Genomic DNA, 26,216 nt, shown 5'->3' on the forward strand with positions numbered 1-26,216 from the left:
CTCAACTCTTTTTTTTTTTTCTATCTCCATGGTCATATTTTAATATTCATGTGTCTGTAATGAGTGTGTTGCATGTCTGTGTTTTATTGGTTGTTGTCTCCCCACAGCATCATTTTGTGGGGCTTTGTAAACCTGTATTAACTCTAGTGTGGATTTTTTCTACAATATTCACTCATCATGACAGTAAAACAGGGCATTCTAGTCAATCTACTGCAGTATTTTCTCTCTCAATCAGTAGAAAATGTGGTTAACGCCCGGTCATGCATAGGGGAAAAAAATACCGTCATATACCATGAAACCGATATAATTTTGAAAAATACTGTGATATAAATTTTTGGTCATACCGCCCAGCACTAGCACAGATTTGATCTTAGAGTGTGTTTACGCTAAAATTCATGCCAAAGTTCATATTTATAAAAAGTGGTTCAAAAATCGAAAGTAGTTCTTTCAATTTAAAAGCTTAGGAATAATTTTGTACTGTAAACAATAGGCCTTGCAACATATAAGCAGTAGAGAATATCATTCTTGTTTTGTATAGAAAAAGAAAACATTGTATAATGCCACCTGATGTTAGTGTTTTTTAGGTCTGTGTTTTATGATTGTCAAAGTGTGTTTGTTGTGTGAAACCTTTGCTAGAGTTCTGGAAGAATGAATTGATTTGAGACATGAATGAAGTGTTTTTGTAGTTTTAGTGCATTTTAAATGTGAAATTAACTGCTGTGAAGCAGAAAGTTGGCTAGGAGAACTGAGTGAAGAGTTTTGAAATAGTGATTTAAATATTGAGAAATGTGTCCTAGTGATTGTAAAAAAAATACAAAGCACAATATTTAGTTTTTATTGTGAGTAGGCTATACAGAAACTCTTTACAGTTTTGATTTTTTCCATAGAGATGTCGTACTAGCTCATCTAGTTTCTCTAGGGTTGAGATTAAACAAGAAGAAAAGTGTTCTCTGTCCTACCCAGAGAACGACATATTTAGGGGTCGTAAGAGTCGAGTCGAGACAATTCTAACCACCCTGAACAATGTCAGGCTAGGCCACGATTGCATTGTTCTACACTATCAAGAAATTTTAGGTCTCATGGCATCAGTGTCCTCTGTGATTCCTATGTGATTCATATGAGTTTCAGTTGTGGCTCAAAGCCGGGAGATTTTGTCTAAGCAATTCCCCATGGCAAAAAAGGGCAAGGGCACTTGATGAGTGCTTCGTGTCCTTTCAAAATTCCATGTTTATGGTGAGGGTTGCATGCTGCGGCTTCGTTCCCTTTCTATGTGGCGCAGACCCTGGGTCCCATTCTATATGCGTTGATGTTACAACATGCCAACAACAGACGCTTCCCTTATGGGCTGGGGAGTGGTCTTAGGTGGTCGTCCAATCCAAAGGGATATAGTGCGGCTAGACAGAGCATACCGACGGGGGAGTAGAAGCAATGCAGATCCGCTTAACTGCCAGATTGCTACAGTTCTGGATTTTCTGCAGGGAAAATTATCAACAGGCACATTCCCTGCCATTCTCAGGATTTATGTGGCCGCTCTTTCGGCTTGCCACACTCTGATTGACGGGGTGTCACGGAATGGCACAGAGACAAGTAGGTAAGATCCAAATGCAGCTTTAATGGGGTAATCCAACACGTAATCCACAAACAAGCAAGGGTCAAAATCCACAGAGCAGTCCAAACAGAAAACAAAGAAAACAAACAGAAGCCGGTGACATAAAGTGAAACCAAGATAACAAAAGCAGGAACAAACTCAGTATAAATAGACAGACACTAATGAACATAACACAAGACAGCTGGGTGCAATGAAGAGGTAATGAGTCCGGGAAGTGAGTTCTGGGAATTGAAGTCCAAGTGTAGAAAACAAGAGTCCGGGTTGGAGTGCCCTCTAGTGGCTGATATAGGGCACTCCCACTAGTGATCATGACAGTACCCCCTCTCTATGGAGCGGCTACCAGCTTCGCTTCAGAAGGCCTTTGTTAACCCCGTGGAGAACAGATTTATGATGGATGGATGTGGTTGTAAGCTTTTTCGTCAGCTCATACTCATTGATCCCTATTACTGCCATTATAAAGCTAGGATGCATCAGGATATTTATTAATATTTCTTCGATTATGTTCATCAGGAACAAGAAAGTCATATACACCTAGGATGGCTTGAGGGTAAGTAAAGCTTGGGCTAATTTTCATTTTAAAGTGAACTAATCCTTTAATAACAAATAATCTTTAATTTATTTGTTTGATGCATAATAAGGTTCTTCACCTTATTATTTTCAGAGAAACAGTTTATCTTTCCATAAGATAACATAACTCTGCCATAGCCTCACCCTACTTAATCACTTGTATTTCATGTACCTTGCAGACTTTATTCCTGTGTCATTCTGTGATGACTCAGAAGAGTATTGATTCATTTGCAGTTTATTCAGAAACTCAGACAATACAGAAGACACAAACCAGGAAACAGGCAGAGGGTTGTGGCAGGCGGCAGACAGCAGAAACAGTAGCAGACAAGGGTCGAGGAAGGCGGCAGGCAGGGATAAACAAACAGGCAGAGGTCGGGACAGGCAGCAAGAATCACAATCCAAAGTAACAGTCCAAGTCAGCAACAAAACAGCAAAACAGGAATAAACGCTCAGAAATAACAACCATGGCTAATCAAGACTTCGCATAGGACTGAGTGTGAGTGTGAGCTTTATAGTGAGTGTGCGTGGAGATGATTGGCGGCAGGTGCAAGAGTAATCAGTCCCAGGTATATGGGTGCATGGGAAATGAAGTCCAATATAAACTAATAATCCGGTGACGGCTCCCTCTGGCAGTTCGGGAGATCTGGTGCAGGTGACTCAATCATGACAGAGCCCCCACCCTGCGAGTGGCTCCTGACGCGAGGAGGCAAGCAACGTCGGGGTCTCCCTCTGGGTCTGGGGGCTGGCTTCTCCGGATGCGTCCTATGAAACTCCTCAGTGAGTGTGGGGTCGAGAATGTCCTTGGAATTAACCCAGGACCATTCCTCCGGGCCGTAACCCTCCCAATCGACCAGGTATTGAAGCACCCCATTGTGACGTCGAGAGTTGAGCAGGTCTCGGACCTGATGTACCTCCTCGTCATCGATCTGCATAAGCGGGGGTCTCTGATCCTCGGTGCCTATGGTCCCCTGACCCTCTCCATGACTGCCGGCAGGATTCAGCAGTGACACATGAAAGGTAGGAGAAATATGATAATTAACAGGAAGTTCTAAACAGAATGAAACAGGTGTGATTTATCTAAGAATTTTGAATGGACCCACATACCTAGGACTGAGCTTTTTGCACGGAAGCCGATAACCAAACCCACTGAACAGGTGTGTATTCTGGGCCAGGGCGGCGTTGGCGGTTGGCTTGAGTCTCATCTCCTCACAGCTCACTGCAGATGGATGTGAGCTGCATTGCAACCACTTGTTGACTGCTGGTAGTTCAGATGGTTCCCCTGACCAAGGGAATAATGGAGGTCGGAAGTCCAGCACACATTTGAATGGAGTGAGACCGGTGGCTGGCTTTTGTAGTGAGCTCTGGGCGTATTCGGCCCACATGAGGTATCGGCTCCAGTCAGACTGGTTGTGTTGACAGTAAGTTCGTAGAAAATGAGTGACTTCTTGGTTCAAATGTTCAGTTTGGCCACTGGACTGTAGGTGGTACCTGGAGGTACAACTGATGTTGACATTTAAGAAACGGAAGAAAACAGCTGTCATGGATGTGGTGCAGCAGTTTATCTCTGAGTTGTTCTGGAACATATGTGAGTGCTGGTGGACATTCGGGAGGTGGTGGTGTCTGAGTGTTAGCAATGTTGATCTCGGTGTAAATATCCCACTGGACAGGTGCTGGACAGCGTCAGCTTTTGTGTTCTTGGAACCAGGTCGGTAAGTAATGGAGAAATGGAAGCGAGTGAAGAAGAGCGCCCACCTGGCCTGACGTGGATTCAGAGGTTTAGCAGATTTGAAATACTCCAGGTTTTTATGATCGGTTAGGACGATGAAGGGCTGCTGAGCACCCTCAAGCCATTGACGCCACTCCTCTATAGCTGCCTTCATGGCTAACAGTTCACGATTCCCCACATCATAGTTGCGTTCAGCCGCAGAGAGTTTCCTTGAAAAGTATGCACAGGGGAATACCATGTTGGATGGGTCATGTCGTTGTGAGAGAACAGCCCCAGTTCCTGTGCTGGATGTGTCAACCTCCATGATGAAAGCATTACTGGGGTCCGGATGATGAAGTATGGGAGCTGTAGTAAAGCGATGCTTTAGTTCTTGAAAGGCCCGACAAGCCTTGGGGGACCAGGTGAGAGAGGTTGAGTTCCGACGGGTCATGAAAGTTAAAGGTGCTGCCACAGTGATGAAATTTCTGATGAACTGCTGGTAGAAATTTGCAAAGCCCAGGAAACGCTGTAGTTCCTTGAGAGTTTGAGGCTGGGGCCAGTCCACCACTGCTCTCACCTTCTGATCATCCATCGCCACTCCCTCTTGTCTGATGACGTAACCCAAGAAAGAAGTTTTAGTCTCGATGAAACATTTCTCTGCCTTAGCATATAACTGATGCTGGATGAGAAGAAGGACAGCACGAACGTGTTGAATATGTTCCTCCATGGTGTTTGAATAAACAAGGATGTCATCGATGTATACTACCATCCATCTATCCAACATGTCTCTGAACACATCGTTGATCATGGACTGAAACACAGACAGACTATTGGCAAGGCCGAACGGCATAACGGAGTATTCATAGTGCCCAGTGAATGTGGAAAAGGCTGTCTTCCATTCGTCCCCCTCCCTTATGTGAATTAGGTTGTAAGCAGAGCGCAGGTCTAATTTGGTGAAGTACTTGGCCTGGCGGAGTTGCTCTAGGGCAGCAGGAACTAATGGAAGAGGATACCTGAACTTCACGGTGATGTCATTAAGACCACGATAATCAATGCAAGGCCTGAGACTCTCATCCTTCTTTTTAACTCCCTGAGGTCTGAAAACGTGCCGGCGTGTTTTGCAGTATTTTTTTCACATTGCAGCAAAACAGACTTAAAATACTCCGTCATTTCTTGTCATAGAGACATAAGTAGTATATCAATTGAAACTATAGAATGTCTTCTTTTATTTGTGTACACTCAGAGTAAAAACACAATGTTGTGCTTTTTGTGGCAACCGTGGCATGGCGAGGCTCAGGCGTGGCATGGCGAGGCCAAAATGAGTTAAAGACCTATCAGCCTTTGCTATCTAGAGTTTCATGCCAGAACAATGTAAATCCATTCACACGACCGGAGCTGTGTTTCTGTGATTATTCCTCCACGTCCCACAAGGATGCCGACCGCTGATCTACATTTTTTTTTTTTAATACTAAAAAAGAAAAAAACTTTTTGAGTAAAAGTTATTTTCTGTTGAGATCAACATAGTGGCACAAATGTGAACAGAGATAAACATCTACTGAACCTGGAACAACTTTTAATTATGATTAACAATTAACGTGAACTACTTTTTTTTATCTGAAGCAATATAAATCAAGTACAAAAGACACTAAATCAGGACACTATAAAAGGAACATGAGAGGCTGTGAGGATGACAGAGCAAGAGCTGGAAACAAACATAAGTGAAGAATGTTTGTCGTCCAGCAGCAGGTAGATGGAGGACTCGATGAGAATGAGATCAATCAACAGATCAGCTCTGAGAACAGAAGACAGAATCAACCTCAAACAGACACTTTGAGAGCTGAAGCTTCAACTGACAGACAACAATACTGCCTTCTGGGCATCCCTGACATCCATGCAGCACTGAGAGAACTGACCGCCACCGTTACAGAGCAGAAAGGAAACATCAGAGAACTGACCGCCACCGTTACAGAGGAGAAAGAAAAGAACAGAGAACTGACCGCTACCGTTACAGAGCAGAAAGCAAACATCAGAGAACTGACCGCCACTGTTACAGAGCAGAAAGGAAACATCAGAGCTTTAGAGACTCAACTGAGGGAACAACAGACGTTTATCCTGGAAGAGCTGAACAAGAAAAATGAAGGTATTTCACCAAAACATTCACTCTTTAATCAATAATCCTCAAAGTAAAACACCAGTGCAATACATTGTATAGTGTAAATGTTAGTGTAAAGTTGAGTGTATACTGTGTAAATTGTGTTATCTGTTACAATAATCAGTGTAAATGTCATTTAACAGAATCTTTATTCCTTCACAGAAATTTCAAATCTTACTCTGAGTCAAGTGGAGGAGTTGAGAAAGGAAAATAGAGGTGAAAGTGTGCTTGAATGATGTTAAATTCAGTGTATACATTCTCAGTGTAATACAGTAATATATCACAATATTGCTTATGTTTATCAATAACAGACAGAGAAATAGCTTTTTCAGCTGCACTGATGCAATCTGGTGATGGTTATACTGGTCCTTTTACCAGTGAATTCACACTAACCTACAGGAACGTCTTCACAAACATAGGGAACGCCTACAACCCAATTACAGGTAATTATAAATAAAACTCAGTTTATAGTAATGAAAACCTTCTGCTCCATTCAGACCTCTCTGCAGTTGTGTAATGTGTAAAAGAGAATTAGGGTCTGTTTACACGACAACAGTGTTTTGGGGTCCTGAAAACACACACTTTAAAAAAAACGGGCTTCAAAGTGCAAGTTTTTGGAAATGATACCGTTATCGTCTCCATGTAAACTACATAAACATGAATTTGTGAAAAATGTGATGTCATGCGTATTACATGTTCAGTTTACAGGCGTGTAGTGTTTCTTTACAAAGTGACATCGCCAACTACTGGCCTGACAGCAGAATACAGAGTTAAGTTGTTTCCACGGATCTGTGTGGAAAAAAAACACAAAGAAAAAACTTTTCACAGGACATTGTTGTTGAATAAATGTAGCCTGAAATCATCTGTCATCTCTCAAAACTGTTACACAATGTGTTTGATAATTGAGAAATCATACAGGATTCTGTATCTCTTGTTATTTGATTTAGGTGTTTTCACAGCCCCACTTAAAGGAGCGTACGTGTTCAGAATCTCTGTATATGGTCATGGCCCAACTATATCAGCTGCGTCCATTTATAAGAATGAACAGCGTGTGGTTATGGCATATGCCCATCAGGCTCAGAATGCGTTAAACTCCTCAAATGGAGTTGTGTTGATCCTGGAGGTTGGAGATGTTGTCTATGTGAGACTTTGGCCAAACACAAGGATATTTGATAGCGTGAGTAACCACAGCACTTTCAGTGGTTTCCTACCGTTTCCCTTAAGAGAAGATAATCTTTGCAAAATGTGATTCCAATAATTCTGAACCTTCAGCGTATGATTTAAGATGAAAATCATGCAGAATCATTAACATATGAAACTGTATTTATGATGACTAATGTGTGTTTGAAATTTGCATAAGCTGTATTCATGTAACTTTGAATAAAGAGTTTCAGCACTGAGACAGACAGGACGAATATCACATGTGACTCAAATGTAGGGCTGTCATGACTCCTTGATTAAATTGTAGTCTCTGTTTAAAAAAAAAAAATCCTTGATTGCAATTTTCACTGTGTCGAGTAATTGGCAAAATACCAGAAGTGGCGCATATCTACGGACGAGAATCCATGAACCGCATTATTGGATCATTTTGTAAGGCTGCACAATATATTAAAATCTTTGAAAAACCACATAGCATAGTGTCATTGAGAGTTCAGAAAGGCTGTGATTCAGTTAAATAAATATGTGCCCTGTGGGTTTAATGTATATGCGCTTTAATTATTTCAATGCGTGTAGGTTACGTGCAGTGTTGCCAAGTCCATGGATTGGACGACTGAATTGGGCTACTTTAATGACAGTTGTCATAAACATTCATAAAACCTCCTTCATATTCATGACACGTGTCATGTCATGATTATGAAGGTGTCATGTCAGTCTTATGCACAACCCTTCAAGTAAAGTGTTACCGAATTTTGTTTCTAACCCTTACGGTTCAAAAGTTATTAACATAAACATAAGTGCAACTTCGGACAGCTGGTGGCGCTACAGGGATTGAGTTAAAGACTCCAAATTTGCTGTGGACAAAGGTCAGACTGTCCTCTAACTGTGTGCCAAATTTCACAACTTTCCCGCCAACGGTTCTATGGGCTGCCATAGACTTCAAGAGCGGAAGCGGAAGAATAATAATAATAAGATTACGGAACGGCAACAGTTACAATAGGTGCCTAAGCACCTTCGGTGCTTGGCCCCTAAAAAAAAAAAAGAATGCCAACAATAACAATAGGTGCCTCCGCACCTTCGGTGCTTGGCCCCTAATAATCAAAAATAAAAAGAACGCCAACAGATACAATAGGTGCCTAAGCACCTTCAGTGCTTGGCCCCTAAAAACTAACAATTACAATATGTGCCTTCGCACCTTCGGTGCTTGGCCCCTAATAATAATAAACAGCGCAATTCCAATAGGGTCCTCACACCATCGGTGTTCGGGCCCTAAAAATATCAGCAGGGCTTTTGAAAGGTGGCATGAACTTGTTTTGAATGGGATCCAGACATTGCTTTTTTCTGCTGGACAGGTAAGACATTTTAATGGTTTATTGGGTAGATAATGCTTATTAGATAACGCTAATACACACTAAATACACAGTTTAAGGCTTCAACATTACATGTAAACATCACTTACTAATTTATTTTCTGTGTAAATTTACATCCAATCTTTCCTTTTCTGTCATAACATAAAGCTGGTAAACCTGGTAACGTTTGTAAGGTATTCACATTGATACCAGAGAATAGACTATATCAGAGGTAATAAATATATCAGAGATCAGAATAATCACTGACACATGACAATAGCTAATGTATTGAATTTAAATAAAGTCATTCAAACTTGCCTATAGACGTACATTTTGAGGTAATAATTCCTCAAAGTCACACAGCCAGTTTTATTAAGTTAGGTACTATAAATACTATTAAAGTGTAAAAAGATTTTATCCTGCTCTAGTGTGCAGATCAGACTATCCATTCACATGACCAAAGGTTTCTGTGATGAAACAATCTTCTGTGATTATCACTCTGTGTCTCATAAGGCTGTCGACTGCTGATCTATATGAAATCAGGTTATTTTCTGTTGAGATCAACATAGTGCCACAAATGTTGTGAAGAGAGATAAACATCTACTAAGCCTGGAACATCCCTTTGATTATGATTAACAATTAACTTGAACTACTTTTTTATCTGAAGCAATATAAATCAAGTACAAAAGACAGTGAATCAGGACACTATAAAATGAACGTGAGAGGCTGTGAGGATGACAGAGCAAGAGCTGGAAACAAACATCAGTGAAGAATGAAGGCTTTAGTATGTATACTGCTGCTGTTGGAAACCTTTGTGTTTGTCGTCCAGCAGCAGGTAGATGGAGGACTCAATGAGAATGAGATCAGTCAACAGATCAGCGCTGAGGACGGAAGACAGAATCCACCTCAAATAGACACTTTGAGAGCTGAAGCTTCAACTGACAGACAACAATACTGTGATCTGGGCATCCCTGACATCCATGCAGCACTGAGAGAACTGACCGCCACCGTTACAGAGCAGAAAGAAAAGAACAGAGAACTGACCGCCACCATTACAGAGCAGAAAGAAAACATCAGAGCTTTAGAGACGCAACTGAGGGATGAGATGAACAAGAAAAATGAAGGTACTTCACCAAAACATTCACTCTTTTATCAATGATCCTCAAAGTAAAACACCAATGCAATACATTGTATAGTGTAAATGTTAGTGTAAAGTTGAGTGTATACTGTGTAAATTGTGTTTTCTATTACAATAATCAGTGTAAATGTCATTTAACAGAATCTTTATTCCTTCACAGAAATTTCAAATCTTACTCTGAGTCAAGTGGAGTTGAGAAAGGAAAATAGAGGTGAAAGTGTGCTTGAATGATGTTAAATTCAGTGTATTCATTCTCAGTGTAATACAGTAATATATCACAATATTGCTTATGTTTATCAATAACAGACAGAGAAATAGCCTTTTCAGCTTCAATGATGGAATCTGGCGGTGGATATATTGGTCCTTTTACCAGTGAATTCACACTAACCTACAGGAACGTCTTCACAAACATAGGGAACGCCTACAACCCAATTACAGGTAATTATCAATGAAATTGAGTCATAAAAGTCAGTTTATAGTAATGAAAACCTTCTGCTCCATTCAGACCTCTCTGCAGTTGTGTAATGTGTATAAGAGAATTAGGAGCCATTTACACAACAACAGTTTCAAATAAAAACTGTAAACTTTGAGTTTTGTATTTTGGCCGTTCATTCACAAGACAACAGCATTTTGGGGACCTGAAAATGCAAACCTTTGAAAATGTTATTTACAAACATTATTGGAAACAATACTGTTATGGTCTCTGTGTAAACTACAAAAATGTGAATTTGTAAAAAGCGGTAATGTTATGCGTACTATGTGTTCAGTCTCTAGGCGTGTAGTATTTTTTAAGCTGTTTCCACGGATCTGTTTGAACGGGATCTTTTTGACAACATCGTTGTCATTACATGAAAAACGCAAAGAAAAAATTTGTCTGTTTTTAAGACATTGTTGTTGAATAAATGTAGCCTGAAATGATCTGCCATCTTTTACCCCTTTTCCACCAAGGCAGTTTGAGTGCTGGTTCGGAGCCAGAGCCTAGTTTCAAATCAGTTCTTTGTCTTTCGACACACAAAACACCAGCTCCGAACCAGGAAAAGTGGTTTGTAAGTAGCACCAAGACATTGCTGGACTAGAAGTAATAACCGCTTTTATCAGGGGCTGGGGGCGGGGTTACCATGACCAACAAGAAACTTGAGACCACCATTTTTAAATAGCAGCTCGATCGTAATCTCCGTCTATATACAAATGGATGTAGGTTCACAAAGCCATGAGCATCAACAGTAGTGAAACATCCGCGGTTGTTAATGGAAGACTTGTTCGAGATGCATCGGAGCAACGCGGACCGATTTGGCGGGTGACATCGGAGTGCCGCGGGTCCCCGGGAGTGTTTGTAGAGCATACGAATTCTTGTGCTTTTGAATTGTTCTCGCGGTGCTTTGATGTCATGTGCTGATCGCTCTGTGGGAAGCCGATGCATCTCAAACAAGTTTGGTGTTTGTGTTTGTGTTTGGCGCTGCGGCGCTAGCTTTGTTGTGAAATATGAGACGTATACAGTGACGTAAATCCTGGCTCTGTGCTGGCTCCCTAGCCCGTGGAAAGGCAAACCAGTTAGAAACCACTTAGAAGGTTCGTCAGTTGAACCAACTCCGAACTAGCACTAGCTCTGAACTAGCACCCGGTTCATGCTGGTGGAAAGGGGGCATTTCTAAACTATTACGGTGTGTTTGGTAATTCAGCAATCATACAGGAATCAGCTGATTCTGTATCTCTTGTTATTTGATTTAGGTGTTTTCATAGCCCCACTGAAAGGAGCGTACATGTTCAGAGTCTCTGTATATGGTTATGCCCCAACTGCATCAGCTGCATCCATTTATAAGAATGAAGAGCGTATGGTTATGGCATATGATATGCAGGCTCAGGATCAGGATCGGTTAAACTCCTCGAATGGAGTTGTGTTGATCCTGGAGGTTGGAGATGTTGTCTATGTTAAACTTTGGCCTAACACAAAGATATTTGATGACCGGTATAACCGCAACACTTTCAGTGGTTATCTACTGTTTCCCTTAAGATAACAGGAGATTTAAAGAATGTGATTCCAATAATTCTGAACCTTCAGCGTATGATTTAAGATGAAAATCATGAAGAATCATTAACATTTAAATCTGTATTAATGAGGACTAATGTGGGTTTGAAATTTGCTTTAGATTACTGTATAAAAATGTCTGAGCTGTTTATGTAACATTGTATAAAGAGTTTCAGCACTGAGACAGATGGGACATGAATATCACATGTGACTCAAAAGTAGCGCTGTCAAGATTCCTCGATTAAATATGAGTACTCTATTTTTTTTTTTTAAATCCTTGATTGCAATCTACCCGTGTTGACTAATGCCAAGTTCAGACTGCATGATTTTCAAACTCATCAGATCACTGTTCTTTTCACACTGTATGACTATCTGGGACAGCATTCAGTCACTGTGAGCACATTGCTCGATGGATCGGTGACGGGGTTAAATATTGCATGACTTTACAATAAGAAGAATTGCTGACACCTCTGTCTCGTCGCTTCACATCCAAATACACGAGCAGTGATAAGGGAATAACACAGGACCGGAATGTGAGACCGGAATTGTTATTAAAAATGTTAGCCTGCAAGAAGCCTGTGATCCAAACTGTCTGTGTGCTAACTTGCAGCGAAAAGGATTAAAAAAAGAAAAAAAAACAATATTAATTTTTAAAAAATGAAAAAAAGTTTATGGAGGAAAAGTTTGGTGAGACACAGGTCTAACTCCTCCCCGAACTTCCCGCTGCCCTGTATCTTGCTCTCTCATTGGCTGTAGGTCATCGCTGATGTCATTTTCAGTCAGAACTCATTTCACACAGCAGGATTTTGAATTGCAGACAGGTCCAGATATTTAACATGCCAAATATCTCACGAGCGTCAGCAATGCATCGTCGATTCTCTTAGATCACTTCTTTGATAATTCACTCTGTGTGATTTTCACTCACATGAACAAGCACCAATTTCCTTCTGATTTCAGGCATTTGACGTCAATTTCGCTAAATCTGTCAAAGATTTGTCTGTCGTGTGAAAATGGGGCCCAAAATCATGCGCATTCCACAGACGAGAGTCTCAGGACAAATTATCCGTTCACAACGTACACTTGTTTACTGTGATTTTAACTGTGTAAGAGAGACGTGCCTGCATGCCTTGCCAGTTATTTTTTTTTAATATATGGTTCCCTTTCGAAAGGGAACGAGACTCTGCGCTGAAATCGCGCTATGGGGAACGCCACTCGTGACCCGTGTTCGAAATGCCAAGAATCACACAAATCCAATCCTATTGGCCGGCGACGGCCTATGATGTCGAACGGCGCGAACCGTGACGTATAAAGGGAGCGCCCGAGGAAGCAGTCGGACATCTTCTCGTCTTTTCGGGACTGTTTTGTTCGTGGCATTGTTTCACAAACTCCGGTAGGAAATTACTCCTTTATATCTGTAAACGTCCAGGAGGATGTGTTCATCCATGTCCCAGGGGTTTGACACTTGATGTACACGTTTCTGGTGTTTTTCTGTCTGGAGAGGAGCGAACGCATAGACGATGCTTGAGGGCGGCGTTCACTCCGTTCTTGTTTGACACTCTTCCTGAGGGAGGAGGTGTCTGCATCTGTGCCTGGTTTTTGTAACCCTGTGTGTGCTGAGGTAATACGGCGGCTGCAAGTATAGGGCTCGCAGGTGAGCTCGTTGGGAAGTCTCAGAAGAATTATATTTCTCTCGGCTTCCCCGGGGCTGACAAGGTTGTGAGTTGGATGATGGTGACGTCCGCGTTTGATGTCACCGTGTCCGATAGCGAGCGCTCCTCTGGCCGCTGGGTATGTGAGCTGCTGTGTTTTTGGGGCGCGTTTTTCGGCGGGCTGCAGCTGCTGTGTGAGTGCGTTAAGAAAGGGGCCGCACGCGACGGCTCGACGAACGGTTCCTTTCTGTCCATGAATGTTGCGGCTTCCATAGACTTTCCATTCTCTCCTGATCTCCGCGTTTGAGATCGGGAGGGCATGAAAAACCCCCTGGCCATTCAGATTTGGATCTGAGCCAGACAGACAGACGGGAGGAGGAAGAAGTGAGAGTGAGATGGGTGATCAATTGTAAACACCGTTGCGTTTATAATCGATCCCCCAGCTGTTTAAAGGGTGATTTATATCTACCCTCTAATCTTCTTCTTTCACCTCCCATATATGCTCAGGTGCTTCTTTTACAGTTAGGCTGTCGGCTGGCCTTTTGATAATATTTTTTTCTAAAGGCTGCCTTCTGGCTTGATAGTGAAAGTGCTTTTAGGCTTAAAAGAACTTTTGATTTCATCCTTCTTCATGCATTAATAAGGAGGGAAAATCTTCGTTCTGCGAGCCGCAGGAAGGTAAGCTGGGTCTATATTTTTATGTTTATAAAAAGTGTAGACCTTGTTTTTCCTGTATAGCTTTCCTGAGCATGTAGTCAGTAAAGTTAGAAGGGGTTCTTTTGGGCAAAATAACTGCAGCATTAGGTTGGCTAATTTTCAAAATATGCAGGCCGCTTTATGGCCGCTATTTTATAGCCTCCTATGTTAGAGTAGCTTCTCAGCTAATACTTTAGTTTGGTTTGAGTTAGCACTCGTCGCTTCAGTTATTTGTGTACAGGACGGCTTATTGGCCGCCTGACACTGTTTGTTTGCAGTGCTTCATTTTCTCCTCATATTTGAAGGTTTCAAAATGAAGCCCAAGCCTTGCTTAGCCCAGTAGACCTTAGCTAGCGGCTAGGCTAGAGCTAGGTTTAGGTGTTTGTTTGTTACATCACCCTTATTATTACTATCCCTGTGAGGTTGTATAGTTCCTAGTTCTGGCCTCCTCCTGAGGGAGTTGCGGGCCGCATGCCCATTTCCCCTTCGATGTGAAAATGTAGGTGCTATGGCTGAGGTTAACAGCTAAGGCTATAGGCTGTTATTAGCCTTCCTGGTGCTGTTTTTCCCAGGTGGTAGGCTCTTATCTTCGAGAAGATGAGTTATGCAGTGCTACTAGGCCCAACTTTTTAGAACTTCTTGTCATGCCTATAATGTCTTCACATGAGCCCATTGAATTATATTCAAGTTTCAGATTATGATGCTAAATATTCTAGCTTTCATTCTCTAGGGTTCATTACAGATTCCAGTTCTGTTCTGTGAAACATTTATCCTGTCTGGATGGCATGTATTACAAAGCATTCATGTTTGCTTTGGGTTCTAAGCTTTAGCCCTACATGCATATGTGAGCTTACTTATGTGCTGCCACAGGTTAACGCCTGTTTCTGTGATAGCAGGCTGTGATTAGTCTCTATCTATGAATGTGGTGTTTTGTTGTACTCCCCGGTTTAGGGTATGTGTTTCACTGAGTGCATCACCTGTTGGATTGCACACTCTGAGTGTAGAGAGTCTTATTCTGGTTAGAATAGCTATCTCTGTTAACTCTCAGTCGATTGTGACCACAGCAGCTGTCTTGCATTTGCTGTTAGATTGTTGGCCCTTTATTTTGGCCTCTTTCCTCTTTTGGCTGGCTAATGACCTCCTTGGTAGTCGGTCTGTCTAGCCTGAACCTTGATAACACTGCCATGAGCTGATGCCACGTGTCTGCTGAGGTTTTAGGCCCATGGGGCCTTCTTTAGCGCATGTTGGCGTACGTTGTACTCCTCTTGCTTAAAGAGTAAAAGGGTGCTTTTACCGAGTACACTGCTCGTTGGATTGTGTTGGATGGGCTGTCTTGTGGGCACTCACAGCTACCTAATTACTTGGTTGGTCATGTCCACAGCATGCTTTGTTTTCAGTTCTTTGGCCTTATGGGCCATCCTGAATACCACCTGGTGTGTTGGGTTCGCGTTGTGATGTTAGTTCTCTATAGAACTCATAGCTATGTTGTAGGCCCCTTTTGTTCGGCCTCCATGGTTATGTGCCTACAGTACTGTCTGTCTGTTAGGTTGAGCTTCGTACTTCCCCCTGGGTTGACTGCGTAATTGTGCTTAGCTCCCTGAGCTGGTCATTGGTTGTAGACTTCTGTGAAGTCTCCCGTTCAGACTGGCCCCAGGCTGGTTTGTGCTCCCCTGTACCAGGGTTCTCTAGCGCACAGCCTCCTCAGTGCTTTATCAGCAACTGAATAGATCCTAGGATGAGCGGATACTCCCCTCAATACGAGGGTTTATAGCGTTTAGCTGAGTTCTGCTCTCTGGGATGCCCATCTCTTGATGGCCGCTAGCTGACGCCACGTGTAACAAGTAGGCCCTCGGGGCGTCCTTTGGGAAAATGCTGGCATGTACCTTTTGCACTTCTTTTACATTGTTTTTGAAGACAGTAAAAGGAATTTGATGTTGCTGGCTGGCCAGGGCTCCGGCTGACTCATTAACCTCCTCTGTAGTCGGTTTGTTCTGCCTGGAGCTTGATAACACTGCCACGAGCTGATGCCACGTGTCTGCTGAGGTTATAGGCCCATGGGGCCTTCTTTAGCACGTGATGGCGTATGTTGTACTCCTCTTGCTTAAAGAGTAGAAGGGTGCTTTTACCGAGTACACTGCTTGTCGGATTGTGTTGGACGGGCTGTTTTGTGGGCACTCACAGCTACCTAATCACCTGGTTGGTCATGTGCTCAGCATGCTTTGTTTCAGTTCTTTGGCCCTATCGACCATCCTGAATATCACCGGTTTGATTAGGTTTGTGTTGTGATGATTAGTTCTCTGTAGAACTTGTAGCTATGTTGTAGGCCCCTTTTGTTCGGCCTCCATGGTTATGTGCCTGCAGTACTGTCTGTCTGTTAGGTTGAGCTTTGTACTTCCCTCTGGGTTGACTGTGTGATTGTGCTTAGCTCCCTAAGCTGGTCATTGGTTGTAGTCTCCCGTTCAGACTGGACCTAGGCTAGTTTGTGCTCCCCTGTACCAAGGTTCTCTAGCGCACAGCCTCCTCAGCGCGTATCAGAAGCTGAGTAGATCCTAGGATGAGTGGTCTTACTCCCCTCAATACGAGGGTTTATAGCGCTCAGCTGAGTTCCGATCTCCAGGATGCCCATCTCTGCGTGTGGGTTTGAGTTGCTACTGCCCTTTTGCAGTCACTCTTACCTGCTCTCCTCTTGGAGTTCACGCATTGGAGATTCTGTATGTCAGACAAGGTAGGCCCAGACTATGTTTGGCCTTTGCTGAATTAGTATGGCCTCCTTGGTGGCGTCAGGGGTGAATTTATCCCCCTAGTGACGGGCCGGGATTCCTCTGGTTCCCTGACCACATTCCCTTTAAGTGACCACTTCCCCACGGGTCGTTGGTCTCAAATGCCTCTAGCAGCCTTGGCAGGCCTTTTACGGAAGGCCTCTTTTAGGCTCAGCTTGGGCTGTTGGCCGTAGGGAATGCTGTCACTGACAGCCTTGGAGAGTTGCTCCCGGTTTTTCCCTGGAACTGCCGGACGTTTGTTCAGACTTCTTGGGCATGCACTCTCCTTCAGCATGGCGGCGTGGGTATATCGTTCCCCACAGCGCGATTTCAGCGCAGAGTTGAGTTCCCTTTCAAACGGGAACGTCTCAGGTTACGCATGTAACCATGGTTCCCTGAGAACAGGGAACGAGACTCTGCACTTCCCTGCCATGCTTCGGGGTGCCTGCGGAACAGTCCCTCAAAGGCGAAAAGGTGTCCGACTGCTTCCTCGGGCGCTCCCTTTATACGTCACGGTTCGCGCCGTTCGACGTCATAGGCTGTCGCCGGCCAATAGGATTGGAGTTGTGTGATTCTTGGCATTTCGAACACGGGTCACGAGTGGCGTTCCCCATAGCGCGATTTCAGCACAGAGTGCGTAACCTGAGACGTTTTATGAGCGCACACACCTAGTGCATGTACAGAAAACCAGCTGTCACTGCGAATGTCCTAAACTGAATTACCTGTACCATCTTATTGCTTTTAAAGTGTCAAAACACTCTAGGTTCACATGAACAGGTTTTGTCTTAAGTGAATGAATCTGGGAAATAAATCATGTATGTTTATCAGTATATTGGATCAATGCATTACTGTAGTTCCTAAAGTGACAGCCTAATAAAACAATCAGAAGAATCAGTATGTTTTGTTCATACAGTGAAGAATTTGCAGTTTTATTTTATTCATTTGATTATTCAATTTCTTACTTGAATGCTGCTTTTAGGTATAACTGCTGTACATGTTCTTTTATCGTATTTGTCATTGTTTTTTCTATGCTGATGTTATCATTGCCTTCTGTAATAAAAACATGATTCAAAGAAAACAATTAAAAATAAATGTTATTTACAAAGACGGATGTGTGATATAGTGAAAGAATACTGATGTAATATTGCATTAAAAAATTATATTTTTGTGCAAAAGATAAATAACTTTAGCTCATTCAAGAGCATTTGTAGCAATGTTGTTTTACAATATAATAATAATAATAATAATAATAATAATAATAATCTTTACAAACAAATTTCGTGGTTAGTTAAGCACAGACAATGTAAGTGAATGGGATCAAATGTTGAAGGTCATAGGGTCAGCCATCAAACACTGAACTGGACTAGATCCAAAAAGCAACAGTATGAACACAAAGAGGTCTGAGACCACATTCCTACTTAAGTGGACCAAAAAAGGATCCGAGTCCTCTTTCAGGGACAGTGTGAACGTAAAGAGAGCTGGGTCCTTTTTCACTTGGTTCACCTCTTGATCCACTTAAAAGGGTCTGAGTTTGTTCTTTTAACACTCTGAGGTCTGAGGGTATCGCCGGCGATACCACCGCGGTTTTTTTCTTACCAGTGTGAAAGAGACTCAAAATACTCCGTTAATGTTGCACATACAATTAAGAGTTATACACCATTTTAATCTGTGGAATATCTTCTTTTATTTGTGTACACTCAGAGTAAAAACAAAATGTTGTGCTTTTTGTAAAATAAAGAAAACTAACATGATGCATGATCTCTCGTCTCCCTCTGAAGGAAGTCCAATCTGATAGTTCTCAGAAAATGAACTGTAACTTAGTGAATACTAATCACAAAAAAATATAGACTTATGTCTAAAAAAAACGTTGAAATGTCAGGTTTTAAATCGTGTAAGTCTAATCGAAAACAAACATTCTGTGTTTCTGTAATCTGTATGAAAAGAGAGCCATGTCAAAGTCCGTGATTCAGCTCATTATCCGCTAATGCGGCCACGCCCACGGAGGGAGCGCTATTCAGAGGCAAATTAAGTCAATACATGCATACATCGTCTCAATCGTGTATTTATTGTCTTGAAAAGTGTTTTGAATAGCCATAGTTAGCGATCTCTGTCCTCTGTTAGTTCGGTTAGTTCCTGGATTGCCTATTCTTCTTTAGAGCTCAGGCATTTGTGGACTAAAGGTGTACAGAGCGCCCTCCGGCTGCAAGTATGAATTGAAAACACAGTATCCAGCGCTCATAGTAATGACAATAAATCCTGAATAAATATTACTCTTCTGTATAGAAAATTGACAAACATATGAGAATCCATCAATATTTCTCCAAATGTGCATGCTTTTAAGCTAAAAGCCTATATGAAATGCCATAGAGGTAACATAATTGTTCAGACACTTTGCATCACAGAAAAACATATTTTAAAGAATATAATAGAATACCATTATTTTAAATTGTAATAATATTTCACAGTATTGCTGTTTTTTCTGTATGTTTGATTTACACCATGATGAGATTTGAATCATGATCACAGAGGGTTTTTTCACAGCCTACCTGTCTGAAAGGCCTCATTAATATGCAAGTCATTTCAGGTCATTATTATGTGATTCTTTTGTCTTCTCAGGTATACATGAGGATTCACGCCTCCACGCATAATGTGTTTCTTGACCAAAGATGTTTTAGAAAATTTAAATCTCTCTATTGTTTTATATGAACCAGCAGGCAGCATAATTTTTACCTCATTTTGAAGCAAAAACTCTAGTCTACAACCTCAAATACCCAGAAGTCTTGTGAACAAAGATTTAATAAATATTTTTTGGCTTTATTTCAGTGACTTAAGTTTTTTGTTTTTTCAATAACCACGCATAAACGTTATTCCTTCAAAAACACAAACATGTACATACATGTTCCTCACATATTGTTGTAGCCTAGTTTGTGCTGAATTCAGTGTAATGACACTTTTTCCATTAATATGTTTATGAACAACTGAAAAAAGCACAAATGTCAGGGCATGTCAAAACTTCTCCAGGGTCCCAAAAATCCTCAGACCCCTGAGGGTTAAGTGTCATTCGCTCAATTATGTCATTTTGTCACGGTTCATGGGTTCACTTACTCGCCCTCGTGTGGTTGTGGTGTGTGTTGCACTGAGTGAGTGATTGTGTGGGCGTCACCCACCTGTCTGATTGTGATGTGCTGCCAGCCGTGTCTTGTTCAGTGTTTGCTATTTAATGTGTGTGTCTACATGGTGTCTTTGTCAGTTCGTTTCAGGCTGTCCAGGTGTCATGTGTTCCGTGTTTCACTTCCCGTTTCCTGGATTTCTGGACTATCGTCTTGTGCCCGCGTCTGGGATTATTATTTGAACTGTTGTCTGGTGCCCGCGTCTGGGTTGGATTATCCTTGGTTTCTGATACCCGCTGCAACCCTGCGCCACCCTGTTCATCTGCCACCGCACGCCATTGCTTCAGCACGCCTCAGTTACTTCAACGACTGCCCATTTGGAGTGAAGTTATTGTATAGCGTATTCTGTCAATAAATATTGTTTTACTTGCACTTGGATCCTCTCTCCGTGTTCATTTCCTGACAGAACGAACTGACCAAGAATGGATCCAGCAAGTTCGTCGAATCTTCTGGAGTTTTTGAGTGAGAGCGCTCAACGGATGGATCAGCAGGACGAGCAGGTGATGGCCACTGCTCGTGCCGTGCAAGCGTTGGTGGCGCAGGTGGCTGAGCTCTCGACCCAGGTATTACATCTTTCATCTCCCACTGCACCAGCCCCACCGTCCGTTCCCCACTCATCCGCCAGCACGCAACAAGAACCTCGTATTCCTGCACCTGAGAGGTATGGTGGAGAACCTGATGCTTGAAGAGCTTTTTTGTCTAAATGCTCTATTTATTTCTCTCTGCAACCTAACACGTTCTCTTCTGAGGAGTCTAAAGTAGCGTTGGTTGTGACGTTATTGACTGGACGAGCGGCGTTATGGGGAACGGCGGTATGGGAAAACAACCATCCATGCTGCTCCTCGTTCCAGTCCCTGTCGCAGGAGATGAGGCGAGTGTTCGACCGTTCGGTGGCGGGACGGGAGGCTGCTCGCAAGCTCGCGGACCTGCGGCAGGGAGTTCGACCTGTTTCCGACTACGCCATTGAGTTCCGCACCCTGGCAGCGGAGTGTAAATGGAACGAGGAGGCGCAGTGGGATGTGTTCCTGCATGGGCTGGCCGACCGTGTTCCACAAGAAATTTATTCACTGGATCTACCCACCACTCTTAACGGACTGATTGAGCTCGCGCTGTGAGTGGATGGCCGTTTGCACGAATGCGCTGAACACAGGAAGCCTGTAGCGCGTCTCGAGGAGCTGGTTGCCGTGGGGATCAGCGGAGAGAACACGGTCGGTCCCCCGTTCGATCCTGAGCCCATGCAGGTGTGGAGAGCTCGGCTCTCCCGGGAGGAGAGGACACACCGGAGGGGAAAAGGACTTTGTTTATACTGTGGTTGAGCTGGACATTTTCTTAAGGACTGCCCAGTAAAGGACAGAAGTCCGGCAGTAGGACCGAGGTTACTGTCGGGCGGTCTAGCCGTGGATAAATCCTCGTCTGCGACGCTCCTCCCGGTGAGACTGCAGTGGGTATCGGGACATCACATCTGCCGGGCTCTGGTCGACTCGGGCGCTGAGGGAAGCATTATGGACTGGGATCTGGCAACACGATTGCACATTCCTATTCGCCCTCTGGATCGTGCCATATCTGTTTTCGCTCTCAACGGACAGAAATTACCCACCATCACACACGCCACGTCCATGACCGTCATCATTTCCGGTAATCATACTGAACTGCTGTCATTTTACCTCTCCAGATCTGTTCATCATCCCATCGTCCTGGGGCACCCATGGCTGATGAAACACAAGCCCAGGATCGAGTGGGGCCAGGGATCCGTGGTGGAGTGGAGTCAGCACTGTCATGCGTCTTGTTTGTTGTCTGCTTGTTCTTCTGTGTCTCGTTCTGTGTTGCAGGAGGAGTCGGTGAACCTGTCAAACGTGCCCCAGGAGTACCTCGACCTGAAGGAAGTGTTCAGTAAGTCCCGGGCTGCTTCTCTCCCTCCGCATCGTCCCTATGACTGTGCCATAGACTTAGTTCCAGGGTCTTCTCCGCCTAAAGGCAAGTTATATTCACTTTCTAATCCAGAAAGGGAGGTCATGGAGAAATATATTTCTGATTCTCTGGCAGCTGGGATCATCCGCCCTTCCTCGTCTCCCGCGGGGGCAGGTTTTTTTTTCGTGGGTAAGAAGGATGGGTCCCTGCGGCCGTGCATTGATTACAGAGGACTGAACAACATCATGGTAAAGAATACTTATCCTTTGCCGTTGATGTCTTCTGCCTTTGAACGGCTGCAGGGCGCATCTCTATTCACGAAATTGGACCTGCGCAACGCTTATCATTTGGTTCGCATTAGGGAGGGGGATGAGTGGAAGACGGCTTTTAACACCCCTAGAGGGCACTTTGAATACTTGGTTATGCCCTTCGGCCTTTCCAACTTGCCCGCCGTCTTCCAAGCACTCGTCAATGACGTGTTGAGAGACATGGTCGATCAGTTCATATATGTCTATCTGGACGACATACTGATATTTTCTTCTTCTCTCCAGGAACATGTGCAACACGTCAGATGAGTGCTCCAGAGGCTGTTAGAGAATGGGCTTTTTGTCAAGGCGGAGAAGTGCGTTTTTCATGCACAGTCAGTTCCATTTTTGGGGTACATTGTATCGTCCGAGGGGGTGCGCATGGATCCTGACAAGGTTAAGGCTGTGGTGGATTGGCCAATTCCAGATTCCCGCAAGGCCCTGCAGAGGTTTTTGGGATTCGCCAATTTTTACCGGCGTTTTATTCGCAATTTCAGCCAACTAGCCGCTCCTCTGACTGCCTTGACCTCCCCCGCAACGGCGTTCAGGTGGTCGGATGCAGCTGAGGCTGCATTCTCCAACCTCAAAAGCCGCTTTGTTTCGGCTCCCATTCTTGTCGCCCCTGATCCTTCACGTCAGTTTGTGGTGGAGGTTGATGCGTCAGAGGTGGGGGTAGGTGCAGTTCTATCCCAGCGCTCCGCGGCGGACGATAAGATGCATCCTTGTGCGTTTTTGTCACATTGTTTAACTGCTGCCGAACGCAATTACGACATTGGTAACAGGGAGCTGCTGGCGGTCAAATTAGCTTTGGAAGAGTGGCGTCACTGGTTGGAGGGTTCGGGGGTACCTTTCATCGTCTGGACTGATCATAAGAACCTTGAATATATCAGATCCGCTAAACGACTCAACTCTAGGCAGGCTCGGTGGGCTCTGTTTTTCGGTCGTTTTGATTTTTCTCTATCTTACCGTCCCGGGTCCAAAAATATCAAGCTCGATGCACTATCTCGCGTTTTTGATCGTTCCGAGCGCCCGTCCACTCCCGAGTGTATTCTTCCTGAGAGACTTATTGTCTCTTCACTCACATGGGAGGTCGAGTCGAAGGTCTGCACGGCCTTAGAAGGGGTAACGCCTCCACCCGGGTGCCCACCAAGTCGGTTATTTGTGCCAGAGGGGTTACGTTCAGACGTTATCCGATGGGGCCACGATTCCAATCTGGCTTGTCATCCAGGGGTTAGTCGTAACAATTTTTTGGTCAAACAACGATTCTGGTGGCCCTGCAAGGCTCGCGACGTTCACAATTTTGTTTTGGCTTGCTCTGTCTGCGCTCGTGGTAAGACTTCCAATCGTTCCCCTGATGGACTCCTTCAACCGCTGTCTGTCCCTTCGAGACCCTGGTCCCACATAGCGCTAGATTTCGTCACAGGCCTCCCTCCTTCACAGGGCAATACGGTGATTTTGACCGTAGTGGACCGGTTCTCGAAGGCGGCACATTTCATCCCCTTGCCCAAATTACCCACTGCCAAGGAGACAGCGGTTACTGTCATTAATCACGTCTTCTGTATCCATGGCCTCCCGGTAGATGTGGTTTCTGACAGGGGATCCCAATTTACCTCCAAATTCTGGAAGGAGTTTTGTCGTTTACTGGGGGCGACTGTTAGTTTGTCATCTGGGTTCCATCCCCAGACGAACGGGCAAGCTGAGAGAGCCAACCAGGATTTGGAGAGAATGTTGCGATGTCGGGTTGCTCAGAATCCTTCCTCCTGGAGTCAGCAGCTTCCTTGGGTGGAGTACGCGCACAACTCGTTACCAGTGTCGGCTACGGGCCTGTCGCCTTTTCAGTGTAGTCTAGGTTACCAGCCACCTGCCTTTCCCAGTCTGGAATCCGAAGTCGCGGTCCCCTCCACTCACGCCTTCGTCCAGAGGTGTCGTCACACGTGGAGAAGAGCCCGAGAGACTCTTCTTCAGGTGGGAGCGCGCACCAAGGCCCAGGCCGACCGCCACCGGCTGAAGCCTCCCGTATATGTCGTTGGTCAAAAAGTGTGGCTTTCATCCAAGAATATTCCGCTCCGCTCCGTGAGTAACAAGTTAGCACCCAAATTTATTGGCCCGTTTACGGTCACCAAAATTCTTAGCCCGGTGACTGTCTGCCTCAAATTGCCACCAGCGTACCGCAGAATTTATCCCGTTTTTCACGTGTCTAAAATTAAACCTGTTTTTCATTCTAACATTAATCTGCCGGTTCCGGTTCCTCCCCCGCCGCGACTCGTAGATGGGGAACCTACTTATTCGGTCCGTCGTATCTTGGACGCTAGGCGGAGTGGACGCGGATTCCAGTACTTGGTGGACTGGGAAGGTTACGGTCCGGAGGAGAGGAGTTGGGTTCCTGCCAGGGACATCCTGGACCACTCTCTTATTGATGATTACAATCGACAGGTAGGCTCTCCTGGGAGCGCCAGGAGGCGCTCGTAGGAGAGGGGGTACTGTCACGGTTCATGGGTTCACTTACTCGCCCTCGTGTGGTTGTGGTGTGTGTTGCACTGAGTGAGTGATTGTGTGGGCATCACCCACCTGTCTGATTGTGATGTGCTGCCAGCCGTGTCTTGTTCAGTGTTTGCTATTTAATGTGTGTCTCTACATGGTGTCTTTGTCAGTTCGTTTCAGGCTGTCTAGGTGTCGTGTGTTCCGTGTTTCACTTCCCGTTTCCTGGATTTCTGGACTATCGTCTTGTGCCCACGTCTGGGTGGATTATATGAACTGTCGTCTGGTGCCCGCGTCTGGGTTGGATTATCCTTGGTTTCTGATACCCGCTGCAACCCTGCGCCACCCTGTTCATCTGCCACCGCACACCATTGCTTCAGCACGCCTCAGTCACTGTAACGACTGCCCATTTGGAGTGAAGTTATTGTACAGCGTATTCTGTCAATAAATATTGTTTTACTTGCACTTGGATCCTCTCTCCGTGTTCATTTCCTGACACATTTTTAATGCAAAGATGACATTGTTTGAGATGTCTTTGTTACGACAACTTGACATAAACCAACACATCATAACCTGTCAGTGTCTTTGTCATGACAACTTGACATTAGCAAAACATCATAACCTGTCATAAACATAACACAGCAGATTAATTATCAAACTTAAAAAACTACTTAGCTTTATGGGTTAACATTACATTACATTATTTTGGTAACACTTCAGTATAGGGAACACATATATAAACGATTAACTATGACTTTTCCCTCAATAAACTCTTAATTTACTGCTTATTATAGTTAATTGTTAGGTTTAGGTATTGGGTAGGACTAAGAATAAGATTATGCAGAATAAGGCATTAATATATGCTTTATAAGTACTAATAAATAGCCAATATTTTAGCCATATGAATGCTAATAGTAATAAGCAACTAGTTAAAAGACCCTAAAATAAAGTGTTACCATTATTTTATAACAGTGTCATCTTTTTTACGAAATTTGAAATTGTCTATTATCTGACCTTCTGTTGGAGGAAACTTAAAAAAACAACAAAAAAACATGAAATGAAAAATAGTCATGACGCTGTTATAAAATTATTTGTCAGAGTATTGTCACTTAATGACATTTTAATGACAAGTTCAATTTGTACCACTGTACTTGAGCTCAAGATACATATTCATGACACTATTATAATGGCCTCATGACAGCCAATGTCAAAACCAACCACATGACAGTTTAATGTAATGTTAACCCATAAAGCTAAATAATGTCAAGTTGTCATGACAAAGACACTGACAGGTTATGATGTATTGGTTTATGTCAAGTTGTCATAACTTGGACATCTGATCTCCATATCCATTTACATATATTATATATATCTTCCAAGGGGTTTTTTCCCTCCTAGGACTTTTTTCCCAGTGTTAGCACGCTGGGTTTTTCTCCTAGGGGGTTTTTTCCACCCCTGGGAGTCAGCCGACATTGGCTTAATGTACCACCATCTTGTATATGTTACATATTACCACGCTTGTTGTACAGCTTATTTTTAACCACTTC

At 43.7% G+C, this 26,216-nt stretch overlaps 1 protein-coding gene across 5 annotated transcripts in view; it reads left to right on the forward strand.

Moving 5' to 3' along the window:
• Nucleotides 1–26,216, forward strand: part of LOC137024850 (putative leucine-rich repeat-containing protein DDB_G0290503) — a 95,910-nt gene that overhangs the window by 67,834 nt on the left and 1,860 nt on the right. The window contains exons 2-5 of one of the 5 annotated variants that reach the window (XM_067392789.1): nucleotides 9,839–9,889; nucleotides 9,985–10,116; nucleotides 21,808–21,868; nucleotides 24,843–25,027. In XM_067392789.1, the coding sequence (XP_067248890.1) occupies nucleotides 9,839–9,889; nucleotides 9,985–10,116; nucleotides 21,808–21,868; nucleotides 24,843–24,861 (263 nt within the window). In that variant the 3' untranslated portion in view covers nucleotides 24,862–25,027. Of the gene's footprint in view, nucleotides 1–9,265; nucleotides 9,665–9,838; nucleotides 9,890–9,984; nucleotides 10,117–11,406; nucleotides 12,913–21,650; nucleotides 21,782–21,807; nucleotides 21,869–24,842; nucleotides 25,028–26,216 lie in introns of those variants that run through there. The other 4 variants (XM_067392788.1, XM_067392791.1, XM_067392787.1 and 1 more) reach the window with 4 other exon arrangements.

This window comes from Chanodichthys erythropterus, chromosome 8, assembly GCF_024489055.1.
Source record: "Chanodichthys erythropterus isolate Z2021 chromosome 8, ASM2448905v1, whole genome shotgun sequence".
NCBI classification, from domain to species: domain Eukaryota; kingdom Metazoa; phylum Chordata; class Actinopteri; order Cypriniformes; family Xenocyprididae; genus Chanodichthys; species Chanodichthys erythropterus.